At 35.6% G+C, this 14,472-nt stretch overlaps 1 protein-coding gene across 2 annotated transcripts; it reads right to left on the bottom strand.

Moving 5' to 3' along the window:
- Positions 1–10,659: 10,659 nt before the first annotated feature.
- Positions 10,660–14,263, bottom strand: LOC130054652 (uncharacterized). Of its 2 annotated transcripts, none has more exons than XM_056165058.1 (2): positions 13,981–14,263; positions 10,660–10,918 (listed from the first exon to the last, which is right to left on the bottom strand). In XM_056165058.1, the coding sequence occupies exons 1-2, from the start codon at positions 14,210–14,212 to the stop codon at positions 10,677–10,679; spliced, it is 474 nt and encodes a 157-aa protein (XP_056021033.1). In that variant the 5' UTR covers positions 14,213–14,263; the 3' UTR covers positions 10,660–10,676. The 2 variants fall into 2 exon arrangements, with proteins under 2 accessions (XP_056021033.1, XP_056021036.1); XM_056165061.1 differs by having other exon boundaries at positions 10,660–10,831.
- Between the last annotated feature and the right edge of the window lie 209 nt (positions 14,264–14,472).

Below are 14,472 nucleotides of genomic sequence, written 5' to 3'. Positions count from 1 at the left end.
GATTTTCAGTTGTTTCCCCTCTATTTGAGAAAAAAATGAAGTGCAAGAATACTTCTACAGCCTCTAAAAATTTAGAGTCTAGGAAGCGTATATTTACATATATGTACAAGGAATCTATATGTGACCAACAAGGTTTATAAATAACCTCTAACAGCTAGACTATGAAATAAAAAGATAGTGTTTCTTTCTCTGCTTTAAACAGACAAAATGAGTGGTTATATTGTAATAAAGAGGCTCGACAGAGGACAACTGGAACAAATTTTTTGACAAAAGAAAAGTATCTCAAATTAAACTATATCAAAATATCCCCGGTAATGTTGATTAATGATACATTTTTAACAAAAATATAGGAGTTTTGAAATTGAGTTAGCTATCTTGTGGAGAGAAAAAGAAGGGGGTGATCAGATACGAAACAAGTGCTTGTGGAAATAATGTAAAATTCAAATCTAGCCCATGGCTCAGGCTACTGGTTTTATGGTCTGGCCTATTAAAAATTATGGAAAAATAGCCCGATTGGTCTATTACATAAAAAATTTAAATATGTTACATTCAAGGTTGTCTGTCATTTAATGAAAACAACTGATAAATGATTCACTTTGTTTACAAATATAAAACCTATAGGCGTCGGAACCGGGGGGGAGGGACTAGGGAGGGGCTTATACCATGGATACTGACCGTTGACACTTGAAGTTCACACTTATGGGTACATTCCTCAAGTCGATGTGTTGTATTCCTAGTTTGTGGCCTTGAAGTTCCACAGATACCGAGTTAAGCATAATGCTTATGTATGCATATTCTGTTCCTTTAAAGACTAAGAATTAAAGTTCATAAGATGATGCTGTATATAACCTTGTTGGAAATTGTGGACGAGTCGACTCTGAGGGCCCTTGAAACCTTTGATTCATTTGTTTCTTTTTTGATCGGATGATGATGCAAGAATGTATGTTAACGGGTCTGGATGACTGAATTATGTCTGACACCGTAGCGTCTTATAATTCCCAGAATCATCGGATTTGCACCAGGTGCCCGATTTAAAAGGTTCATATTAGATGTGATTCACAGTGTTTTCATAATGGCTGTCACTCTCTGACACTTCATTACATACAAATGTTAACATGAAATAACACTTACACTGTAGTTCTTCCTGTTATCAGGGAAATGTTTTACATCAATTAAGGTTTATCCATATCCTGCTTTTATGGTCATTCAATATTTATAGAAACAAGAAAAGTTTGACAGACATATATGCCTCCCAGTGTCAGAATATTGAAAAGAATCTACTTTTCATTCATACATGTAATTTGTGCAGTGATAGTGAACATTATGGGTTATCTGCTAGTCAGGGGCAACCATAATGAATTTGATCTCTCACAACACTGAGCAGACATTTCCAAAGAACCATTCATTAGAATCATTACCTTTAACCTTGCGATCTCAAAACCAATGGAGGCCACCTACTCTTTAGGAGGCACCCGTGTATCAAGTGTGATGTATGCCAAGGAAATGGTTCTCAAGATATTGAGCAGACAATACTTATCATGTCCAATGTGACCCTTGACTTTTGACATTGTTATCTCAAAATGGATATAGGGCATCTACTCCTTGGGACCTTAGGTAAAACCAGTGTTCTGAATATGATATCTGCAAAGCAAAGTGTTCTCAAGATATTGAACAGAAAATAACATCTTACTATGTCCAGTTTTCTCCTTGACCTTGTGACCTTAAAAACAATAGGGTCATATACTTTAGAGGGACAAACAGTGCACCAAATTTGGTAACTTTCAATCAAATTATTCTTTAGGTATTGAGTGGACAAGATTTGGTCTACAGACCAACATACTGTGTATGTGTTTGTGATCGATTGACTGAATATTGTTCAACGTTCCTCTCGAAAATATTTCACTCATATGCCGGTGAAGGGCTGCAAAATTTAGGTTTATGCTCGGCGCTTATGACCATTGAGCAGGGAGGGATCTTTATCGTGCCACACCTGCTGTGACAAGGGGCCTCGGTTTTTGCGGTCTCATCCGAAGGACCGTCCCATTTAGCCGCCTCTCACGACAAGCAAGGGGTGCTGAGGGCCAATTCTAACTCGGATCCCCACGGTATTGTATGTGTGTGTGTGTTAATCTTTAATATTTTAAAATGAAGCAAACTCTGTTTACAATATATATAGTAGGTATACTGCTTTCCTTTATCAAGTGAAAACACGAAAGACAAGCAAAAAAATCAAATATCATATTTTGAAATTCTGGTATTGAAATTAAATATTTTTGTTTAAAAATTCGTTGTTGACTTTTCTTATCTTTCTGCTGTAACTGGATTTAAATGTTTTGCATTTTCACAGTAAAATATACTAGGTATTCAATTGATGCATATGTACAAACTTTTAACTTTGTTTTACTTTTGTAAGACTTTACAAAAACCCTTACAGGGATACAGTGTTGGATCCAGTAAATGCTCTATCAAGCTATCTATGCTCCTCAGCAACATATTAACTGGGGTGAAGAAGAAACATGAAACGTATTGTTTCATAACATATGCGAGAAGTGGTGTACATCAAATGTGGATTCTAAAATATTCCAAAGAACTTTTATTAAATTTGAAATCACAAAACTTTTCCAACGTCAAAACTTATGACTTTTCCACACTTTTGGGTACATCATAGCTATAGCTTCAATATAAATGGAACGTAAAAATACTTGTGTTTTGTGATCAGTCGTCCCAAAATATAATTTCTTAAACAGCACTTTGATTCCACGCTCAAGTACTCTGAAGTTGATATTAAAAAGATGCTGGAGTTCCTCATTGCCTATATTTACGTAGTCTTGGTAATAAGCAGGTGTGTTCATGAAGCTATAGCACGAAACGTGTCGTATATACAGTATGTCTTAGGATATCCCTTACTTACATGTAGTCTTCAGGATGTTTCTCGAAGCTTTCCTAAATTTAGGCCTTGTCGTAAGTTCGTCCTATCGTTACGACAGCATAACCCTTGTCCTAAGATCATTCGAAGTGTGTATAAACATAGCGACATCCATTGAATTTGAAGCGAAGAGCTCCCAGAAACTGTGAAACGATATTTAGAGACATTGACAACTCGATAGATTACATAAACGACGATGCTATCATGAGTACGCACAGACTGTCACGATTTTCATAGCCTCCCTGCGCTTTTGGGATGACTTCTTAATGAGTGAAAAATTCTCGAGCAAGACGTTAAGCAAGATACAATCAATCACTCTTCTTAATGTCACTAGGATAGGAAGACGATTTCTTTCTAATCTCATTCAAAGTCTGTGAGTGAATGGATAAATTACATTCCACTTTTGGTAATCATACTTCTACTCCAACTGCCCTTTCAAAAGATGAAATTCTTAAGACCATGCTTCAGTTTTAGACACATTTAATATTCCAGTCAATGGGTCGAATGAATATGAGTTACCGTACCTATACTGGATTTCTAAACTATATAAAAACCCTTACAAACAAAGATACATTGCTGGATCCAGTAAGTGCTCTACCAAGCCCCTATCTTTGCTCCTCACGAAAATTTGAACAGCTGTGAAGGAGAAACTTCAAACTTACTGTGCGACTACATATGCCAGAAGTGGTGTTAATCAAATGTGGATTCTAAAAAATTCTAAAGAACTTTTAGTAAACTTGAAATCGCAGATTTTTTCCCAAATCAATAACACTAAAACCTACGACTTTTCAACACTATACACGACCATTCCTCACGATAAATTAAAGACTAGACTTTTTGACATTATAGACAGTTGCTTCTTCAACAAAAACGGAAATATTCATATCTAGTGATCAGTCATTCAAAAACTTACTTGTTAAACACCACTCTGATTCCACGCAGAAGTACTCTGAAGTTGAAATAAAAAATATGCTAGAGTTCCTCATTGACAATATCTTCGTGGTCTTTGGTGATCAGGTCTTCCAACAGTCTGTTGGAATTCCCATGGGCACGAATTGTGCTCCTTTGTTAGCTGACCTGTTTTCATATTCATATGAAGCAGAATTTATTCAAAAACTTCTACGTGAGAAGAAACAAATCTCTCGCTGTGGCCTTCAATTCAACTTTTAGATATATCGATGACATTTTGTCTATTAACAATGATAGCTTTCATTCATATGTCGATTTGATATATCCCTGTGAGCTCGAAATAAAGGACACCACAGAGTCGTCCACTTCTATTTCATATTTAGATATTTTATTGAAAGCAGCCATTAACGGCAAACTGACAACTCAACTGTATGACAAACGGGATGATGTCAGCTTCTCCATCGTCAACTTCCCATATTTATGTAGCAATATTCCATTATCACCTGCATATGGTGTTTATACATCTCAACTGATTCGATATGCAAGAGCTTGTTCTGCGTATAGTCAGTTTTTAAATCGAGGTAAGCTACTGACTAACAAGTTGATAGTACAGGGGTTTCAACAGTCTCGATTAAAGTCAGCATTTCGCAAATTCTATGGTCGTTATAACGATCTACTTCGTCAGTACAACCTCGCATTGGGCAAATGCTGTCTGACGTGTTTCATACCGATTGTTAAGCCGTTCTTGGCACACTGATTTTGACTGCGGATAACTCCGTTTACCTGATCTGGATATAGGGCTCACGGCGGGTGTGACCGGTCAACAGTAGATGCTTACTCCTCCTAGGCACCTGATCCTACCTCTGGTGTGTCCAGGGGTCCGTGTTTGCCCAACTATCTATTTTGTATTGCTTATAGGAGTTATGAATTTGATCACTGTTCGTTATCTTCACCTTGCATCTATCTACCCAAAAATACTCCCCACGCCCTCTTTTTCGTTGCATTTGCAACGGCTTGAATAACCAGTAGAACTTGAATTTGTCCCAATGGAAAACTTTGTGTTCTTCTTACCCAAGATGATACACTAATCCGCACAATCCACAAATCAAATTCAGACCAATTTGACTTGTGTTTGAAAAAGGACTGTTCAATTATTTTTATCTATGACCTTGACAGGAGTACATGAAAGTCAAGGTATATTGGTTCGAATTTTAAACTAATGGTACTGTAACGTGCCGGGTGTTTACAGAGTGTCTAGGCTCATACCCGGTTCACCCGAGTTTTAATGAACAATGATCAATGTAGTACAAATATTCTTTACACCTGACTGGTGTTTAATGTTTAACCCCTATGCACAACTGGCACTTGCCACTTGTCAGAGCTATGCCTGTTTGTAGTCACTGGCCTTCACCATTTGTATCTGCCAGTTACATATGCCACCTGCCTGCAACAACATGTGCTTGCCACTTGCTTATGCCACCTGTTTATGGTCACTTTCCTTTGCCAGTTGCATATACCACTTGCCTGCAACAACTTGTGCTTGCCACTTGCATACACAATTTATCAGTAAGACACTTGCCCAAGATGCCTCTGTTAATTGCTCGGAATTTATCCAATCACCATGCCAAACATATCCTCACACTTAAACATTTTGTTATAGTATTTACCTTACATGGGACTACCATAAATTTCCATTAACAACAATTAGAAGTGGCTGCTCCCTATATATATGTCTCTGCATATCCGTATCAACAGGCTATAAGATCTTCCATATCATAATGTAATTAGGACGAAAACAAAAGCCTTCCTGACTATTCACAACATGTTTTTCTATTTTAGTTTGTCTTTCTGTTTTATAATATCAATTCTTGTTAACTCTATTTAATCAATACACATATCAATTACAATATTTACACTGATTTAATTACATATTCAAAGGGAGATACATCATTTAACAAAGGGGCGTAACTCTCAACCGTTTCAGTACATAGGTATTGCATGGCTAAGTGGTTTTGCATTGCATGCATTCATTTAAGAAAAAAAAAGATATACTAATAATATGATATACTAGTATATTAAACACACGCGATGTATAGAAAGTATCACAAGATCCATTTGTTTTTACTACTTTATTTAAAAAGTAATAATATTTAAAAAATTTAAGTTTATAACATAATTATATTGAATTTACGGTATCTATATCAAAATTATTCATATAAATAATATCTGTCTTTTCTCTGGCTGTATACGTCTAGATTTTAATAATCATTTACTAGGAAATAAGTCACGAATATAATGTGTATAAATATGTTCCTCAGTAGTTAGGACGTTCTAAACTTAAGATCGTCGAGATATACCCTAAGACATGTCCCAAGTTGATCTTAGGATCTTCCTAACTTTTCCCCTAAGTTATATCTTAAGACGTATCCTAGGAAAGTTTCGTGAACATGCCTGCACATCTTCCAGCAATCTTTTAGAAACCCTATGGGCATTAACTGTGCTCCTTTAGTAGCTGATCTGTTTTAGCGTCACTTGATAACATGGTTTGATCAAAGCTACATGTACAATTGAATTTGGATTCATTTATAGCTTCGATCAAAACATGTTATCAAGTAACGCTCCGCTTACATCAATGAAACAGGACATGTGATACATCACACAATCTCATTGGTCAATTTTATCAGTAATGATACATCACACAATCTCATTGGTCAATTTTATCAGTAAGTTGGGCCCCCCAGATGGGATTCATTTACATTAAGGTACCACACAAGATAAGACATAAACATGATTTTGTGTCTAAATAATGGCTTCTTATATTCAAGTGAATAACACCCAAAACATTTTTAAATGTCGACACGGGGCTGATTTTAATATCCCCGAATAGTAGTGAAAAAAGAAATAAAATTAAAGACAACAAAAAAATTCAGCAAAACATTACTGCTATAGGACATGCAATTAAAATGAACCTGTTTGAAACTCTAAATGGAGACTTCAAAAATCATAATTCATTTCAAAATCATAATTTGTTTTACTTTAATGTCTACCATCAAAATGAAAATTTCCTATTCCAGCGCGGTTTTGAGTAAGAGTATTGCCCATTTTCCAATATTTCAGTATTGGATGAAGAAAATAGAAATGAACATATGCTACATATAGAATGCATCCAAGTAGGAAGACATAAATTGTGGTTGTTTAAACTTGTCGTAACGAAACAAGAGGCCTATGGGCCACATCGCTTACCTGAGTCACCTTGGCCCGTATTTAAAGATTTTCACTATATATTTGCATGTAAAACTTTGCTCCCCATTGTGGCACCAACCTAATCCCGGGTACCATCATTTTTACAAACTTCAATCTGCATTATGTCCGGAAGATTTTTAATGATTTCCACGATATAATTAATGTAAAACTTTGATCCCCAATTGTCGCCACATTTTACCCCTGGGGCCATGATTTCAACAAAATTGAATCTGCACTATGTCAGGAAGCTTTTCAAGTATTTTTTTTTACCTTCCTGGTTCAGTGGTTATTGAGAAGAAGATCTTAAGATATTTTCCTATGTAATTGCATGTAAAACTTTGATCCCCTATTGTAGCCCCATCCTAGCCCCCAGGGACCATATTTTTACAAACTTGAATGTGCACTATATGTATGTCAGGAAGCTTTCATGTACATGTAATTGTAAACTTTCTTGGTCGAATGGTTCCTTAGATTTTTAAATATTTTTTTCTCTATGTATTATTATGTAAAATTTTGATCCTCTATTGTGGCCCCATCCTACCCCTAGGGGCATAATTTTAACAATCTTGAATCTGCCATCATGTCAGGAAGCTTTCAGCCTTTCATGTTAATTTGTAATTTCTTAGCCCAGTGGATCTTAAGAAGAAGATTTTTAAAAAGAGTTTCCTTATCATTTATTTATAAGTAAAACTTTGATCCCCTGTGTCCCCATCCTACCCCCGGGGGTTATGATTATTACAAACTTTAATTTGCACAATATCAGGAAGCTTTCATGTAAATTTCTTCTTTCCTGGCCCAGTTGTTCTTGTGAAGAAGGTTTGTAAAGATTTTTCCTATGTATTTGCATGTAAAACTTTCATCCCCAATTGTGGTCCCAAACTACCCCGGGGGTTATAATTTTAACAAACTTGAATTCGCACTATGTCAGGAAGCTTTCATGATTATAAATCTCAGCTTTTCTGGCCCAATGGTTCTTGCGAAGATTTTTAAATGATCCACCCTATTTTTGCATTTTTGTGATTGTCTTCCCTTTGGAGAGCGTATGTCCATACATTTTAACAAACTTGCAAGTCCTTCACTCAAGGATGCTTTATGGCAGGTTTGGTTGAAATTGGCCCAGTGGTTCTGGAGAAGAAGTCGAAAATGTACAAAGTTTACAGACAGACGGACAACAGGCGATCAGAAAAGCTCACTTGAGCTTTCAGCTCAGGTGAGCTAAAAAGATTTTTAAAAAAAACAACAACATTACAACACAGGACGATTGCACATTAATGTGATCAAAGAAAAATGAACACATAAAAGTATATTAAAGAAATACAACTTGATGTTTCGGCACGACACGAATGCCCCCGCCTGCAGTAAAGTCAAATGTAGGAAATTCATCGAAGTATAGCACTGAATGTGGTATTCCGGTTGTATGTTACCTAGGTTTAATGCAATGAAGAACTCAATAAAAATCCTTTACATGTTTTAACAGCCATGAAAATAAAGTTTTCTGCGTTAAAGGGGCACAACTCCATCAAAAATCAACGAACAGGGCTCGATCTGTAACTCATCAATATACAACTGCACACAAAAAATCAATTCAATATATCAAGGTATTTAGTCCGTTTATTGAGCTACAGTGTTCTATACATGACCTTTTTGCACTTAAAATTTATTAATTTCAACTTGATTTTTCTGTTGGTGTCAACACAATATAAACAACACAAATCAATCATTACATAAAATAGATACATAATCATGTCTTCCAACACAAATAAAAACAAGTTTAATAGTAGTAATGGAAATAAGTAATGACCTTTTTGCACTTGAGATACGAAAATAATTCATGATAAATGAATTTAGACTTTTCTAAAAACCGGTGTTATGTTTGGATATCAACCAAATTAATAAATTACAACATTTGAACTAGTTCCAAATCTCAACAACTTGTATCATAAATTATAAAACTGAAATACACGTAAAAATAGAAAATATGTTGGATGAAACTGTAACATCGCTTAGATTTAGAAATTTTGATCAATCAATCCTTCCGGCACAAAATATAGTCCCTGCAAAACCCATTCAAAATTTGAATTGACACATTTTTTGTCAACTGTATAGGGTTCAGTAATAGATGTGTAATATTTTTGCACCAATTAGATCAGTATTGAACCTGTAAATACTCAGTAGTAGCATCTTGCGCAGTTGTGCTCTAAAGCTAAGGAGTTGACTTCTTTAAAGAGGCAGAACACCATCAAAAATCAACGAACCGGAACCAAACTCAAACTCAGTCTGTAAACTCATCAATATACATCTGAATACAAAAGATCAGTTCATTATCTCCAGGCGTTAAGAAAAGTCTGGAAAACTGGTCGTAACAGTATTTTTTTTTTTATGTTAAATGAGCACAACTTCATCAAAAATTAATGAACCGGAACGAAACTCTAACTCGCCAATATACACCTGCATACAAAAAAAAAAATCAATTCAATATCTTAAGGCGTTTAGAAAAAGTCCGGGGAAATGGGTTTTGCGGAAGGACGGACAAGGGTAAAAATATATGCTCCGACCATTTTGTGGCGAGGGAATAAAAACAATTGGATGAATAAACTCTGATTGGATCGTACTACATGTACATGTATAAATACATAAAATATGGATAAAAATAATTAAGGAAATATGTTGAGATATTGCATTGGTATCGATCCAGCATGCACAAAAAATGTTAAAATTGTAAACAGTTTGTGGAATGATATAATCGATTTCAAACATTTCGGTTGAGCATCATTGAAGGACATTATTTGTCGAAATGCGCATCTGGTGCATCAAAATTGGTACCGTATAAGTTTTACATTATGACCCCTCGGTCGAGGCCTCTGCTGGTGGACTGTTAGTTTCCGAGGGTCTCTACAGCCCAGTAGCTAAGTACTTCGTTACTAGCTTGAAAATACGGATGTATATTTAATTGCTGTTATAAAATTTAGAAATTCATTTCAAAATTAAGGATTATCTCCCTCATGCATAGCTCTTATCCTTGGACGAATTGGCTCCACTTGTTTGGCACGCTGTTTTTGGCTATATGTAGCTCTAAAACTTGTAGTTATTTCGGATTTCAAACATTTCGGTTGAGCATCACTGAAGAGACATTATTTGTCGAAATGCGCATCTGGTGCATCAAAATTGGTACCGTATAAGTTTTACATACTTTACATTAAACAAACTGATGATTCCACAGATAATTGCTAACAAGTGTAGTTTAAACTGATATTAATTTAATACTATACACACAGAACATTACACTACATAACTTCTCTTTTCATCAGAATCACCAACATTTTCAAAGCCCAGAACAGAGATACACCACCGCCATTTCAAGTCACGTGAGCCAAATAGCCACCACCAGTTAATCTCGTTTTTTGTACTTACGATCTTTTGGATTTTTGAGAGGATACAGTTGTATAAAGAAACATGGAATGTTCACAATGGTTTAAATAATGACGTTGGGGTTTGTATACATGAAAATACTACTTTCAATCAAGACTGGTTTGTCTGGTGTCGTTGTTTTCTCTAACTGATTTTAACATATATCAAAAGACTAACATCACATATTACTTTATTCGTTCTGACATTTTTTCGTGACACAAGACAAAATGAGGAAAGCCACAATGATGATCACTGCAACAGACGAGACGATTATGACAGCAATACCAATGGGATTGATGGCAGCGGTTTTCGATGAGGTTGTCTCTTCAGCAGCCATCTTGGAGCCTGTGACGAAAAAGCTGGTGGTTATACTTGTAGTATACGTCATAACACTGGTTTCCAGCCCCGTCAAATCATATCTGGTTGTTTCTTCTAAATAACGTTAGGAATAGAAAAAAAAATGGTTATCTGCAGTGGTAAATTTGGTCGTGTAACGCGATAGAAATTTCGGTAAAGTATTGTGATATATCATATTTATGAAGTTTTTGTATTGACTAGCTTCTCTTTTTATCTTTTGTTTTGATTTTGAGAAAGAAAAACAAAGTTGTATTGTTTCCTTTTCAAAGAAAATTGAGATTAATATTTTCTATTTAATTTTAAAACAACATTTGTTGAACGTTTTGATTTTTAACGATCTCCAAACGTTCCACCATATCGTTCTTTACTAAACATAATACTCTAATGTAAACAACCAAAACGGGCACTTTGGGAAAAACATCGAAAAGCAAGAGGCCATGGGCCACATCGCTCACCTGAATTATCTTGGTCCTGTCATCGTTCAGCTATTTTGATTTTAAAAAAAGATTGTTTTATTAGTGATTTAAAAAAAAAAGATTGTTTTATTAATCTTTATTACCATGAACATTTTTTATCCAAACCTAAAGGATCACAACATCACTGACGATAAATTCACGAAACACAGAAATGCATACCAATATGACTAACATGATCTTGCTGTTCTGGATAAGACAAAGGTCACAAGGTCATAGATCATGGTATGATACGAAAGACATAACCATAAGAAATCTATATATATACAAAACATGAAAGCTCTATCTTAAAGGGACTGATTCACGATTTTCCTCCAAATTTTGTTTTTCACATTAAATGATCAAAATTTACAGTCTAATATATTTAGAAGGTTTCACAAAAAATTGAGGTTATTCATCATGACAGAAGTTCATTATATAAAGTTAATTATTTGTTTTGGAAACTAAAATTGAGGTGTGTTATTCACGGGGTTTTCAAAAATAAATGGATATTGATCCAAGTTTATTATTATATCACATCTCAAGTATTCTTTAGGTAAAATGTGTCATTAAAAAGTTATAATTTGTAATTGTATTATATAAAGATGCTTTGAATTACAAAACTAACGTTTCACGGGGGGGGGGGGGGGGGGGGGGCGTAGCCAAGTGGTTAGAGCATTGCGCTCAAAATCACACGGCCTCTTACCTCTGCCGGCGCGGGTTCGAATCCCGCTCGCACTGGTAAGTGAGAAAGTTTCCCAGTTTACTTTCGGAAGGTCGGTGGTCTCTTCCCAGGTTCATTGTATCTGGGTTCTCTCTTCTACCAATAAAAACTGGGCGCCATCATATAACTGAAAAATTGTTGAGTGTGGCAGAAAACATCAAAACAAACAAAAAACGTTTCACTGGTTTGTTTACATAAAAAGACTAGAGGCATTGTTTACATAACACAAAATCAAAGCTAAAATATTGCTCTAATCCTTGCATTCAGACGGTCCAAATTTTGGTTGTCAACATTAAATGAGCTACATTATTAATTTTTAACTTTGAAAATGAAAAAAAAAAAAAAACGTGAACTAGTCCCTTAAATAGTTAAGGAGATATTTTTATGAAAAGTAGGTCAAACTTCCAGGTCAAAATCACACACACCATTGCATCACATGAAAGGTCTTTTCGTACAAAATGTATTTACAAAATATGAAAGCCCTAGCTTAAATAGTTCTAGAGATATTTCTGAAGGTTTTTTCTCTATATATCAGCATCTAACACTTTGATCCCTTATTGTGGCCCCACCCTATCCCCGGGGACTGAATTGCACCTGATACCACATTGGGTGTCATTTGGGGTCCGTGTTTGCCCAACTCTAAATTTTTCACTTTTTCATTTTAAAGATTTTTATACACAATTTAAAGAATATTATAACAAGAAAAGATATTTTAAAATTGTGTGTTGATATCAAATAATAGATTGGTATAAGGATTGTAAAAGATGAATATGGATATAAAATGAAAAGATTTTACTATCTGATTGAATAATTCCAAGCTTTCTGATTGGCTGAGATCTATCAACTAGACTGAAACAACAGAATGTTATTTTACCCAAACGTGCCTTCAAGGTCAATTCAATATTTGACTTTCAACATCTGATCAAAATTAAATTGCGAATTTTCAAATCAAAACAATTTGTAAAGAGACTTGAATGATCACATCGGAAACTATTGTATGTTTTAATGATATTCATGTAGTACAAGAAACATCAACACCGATATGATGGCTGAAAGTGCTTATGTCCGGATCCATAATGAAAAGATAATGTACATATACATGAAAGGCCGCTAGTATCACTGATGAAATATGTAAATGAAAGCATATTGTCACACGTGCACTGTTGGTTATCATAATTTGGTCGTGTAGCGAAAATTCCCGTCTCCTGTACTCTCTACTCATGTTCGACTCAGTTTTACATTCTCGCTGTAAGAAAGTGTGACTTCGCGTGAACTGGAAAAATAATTGTTGAACTGTCGTAATATTACAACCGATCTAAAGATGGCCTGTTATCTATTGTTTGATATGTTTCTACTCGCCGGTTTCAATGTTTTGAATTATTCAATCATATAATAAACAAAATAAATCGCGTCTCTAATCACTTTCAACTATGTTTTCGTCCCGTGGGGATCTATGTTAGAATAAGTCCTCAGTACCCCCCTTGCTTGTCGTAAGAGGCGATTAAATGGGGCGATCCTTCGGATGAGACTGCAAAATCCGAGGCCCCGTGCCGTGGCACGATAAAGCTCCCTCCCTGCTCAAAGGTCGTAAGCGGCGGACATAGGCCTCAATTTTGCAGCCCTTCACCGGCAATGGTGACATCTCCATATGAGTGAGAAATTCTCGATCGGGACGTTAAACAATATACAATCAATCAACTACGTTTCGCATTGATTCTGTATACAAAGATGGCCAACCAGGTATCGTCGGCTCTGGCAACCAGTTTCAATTTTATCAATATTCAATCATAATAAAACATTCATCGACGTTTCTCTGTCAATACGATGTTCACGCTATCCTCTAAGTACCATATCAATATCGCCCTTCGGGCTCGATGAATATAGTGCTTCTCTGGTGGCTGAAACATCATATTCCCTTAACAATGTCACTAATGATATAGTATTCTAAACATTGACCTTACCATCGACATCAAAGTAGATTGTGATGTTTCCTTTACAGCACGATGTACTGTTTTGATAGAGCACATTGTTGGCGGAGTTCTTTACGATCATGTTGTACTCTCTTGTATCGACACACTGTGTCCAGTCCACGCCTGTTACTATAATAGAGGCGTTGTCAAGGGTGATTTTTGAACACACACTGCATCCGTTAGGATATGTGCATAAAAGGACTTTAAATAAAAGTGCTTCCATCTTTTTTTTGTCACAAGGAAAGAAACTCTATGGGAATATTCTACTTGTAAGGACACAAACACACACACAAACGGAAATGCGACCAAACAATCTGCGACAGGAAATCCTAAATGGAAGTTCCGTGGAAGAGAATGATTGTTTTCAGCCTGCAAATGTGCAATAAGGTTTCAAATACAGCAATTGACCTTTACTTCCTTTACTTCCTGTTATGATTAGCCAGTATAAACTTCGAGGTATTTTCAGCATGCTGAGCCACAAAG

Source organism: Ostrea edulis, chromosome 1 (assembly GCF_947568905.1).
Source record: "Ostrea edulis chromosome 1, xbOstEdul1.1, whole genome shotgun sequence".
NCBI classification, from domain to species: domain Eukaryota; kingdom Metazoa; phylum Mollusca; class Bivalvia; order Ostreida; family Ostreidae; genus Ostrea; species Ostrea edulis.
This window is presented reverse-complemented; position numbering and strand designations above follow the sequence as displayed.

Coding starts and splice junctions, on each gene's coding strand:
- LOC130054652 (XM_056165058.1), bottom strand. CDS start 14,212: ATGGAAGCACTTTTATTTAAAGTCCTTTTATGCACATATCCTAACGGA. Junction 10,919..13,980: donor AATCTACTTTGATGTCGATG/GTAAGGTCAATG, acceptor AACGTTATTTAG/AAGAAACAACCAGATATGAT.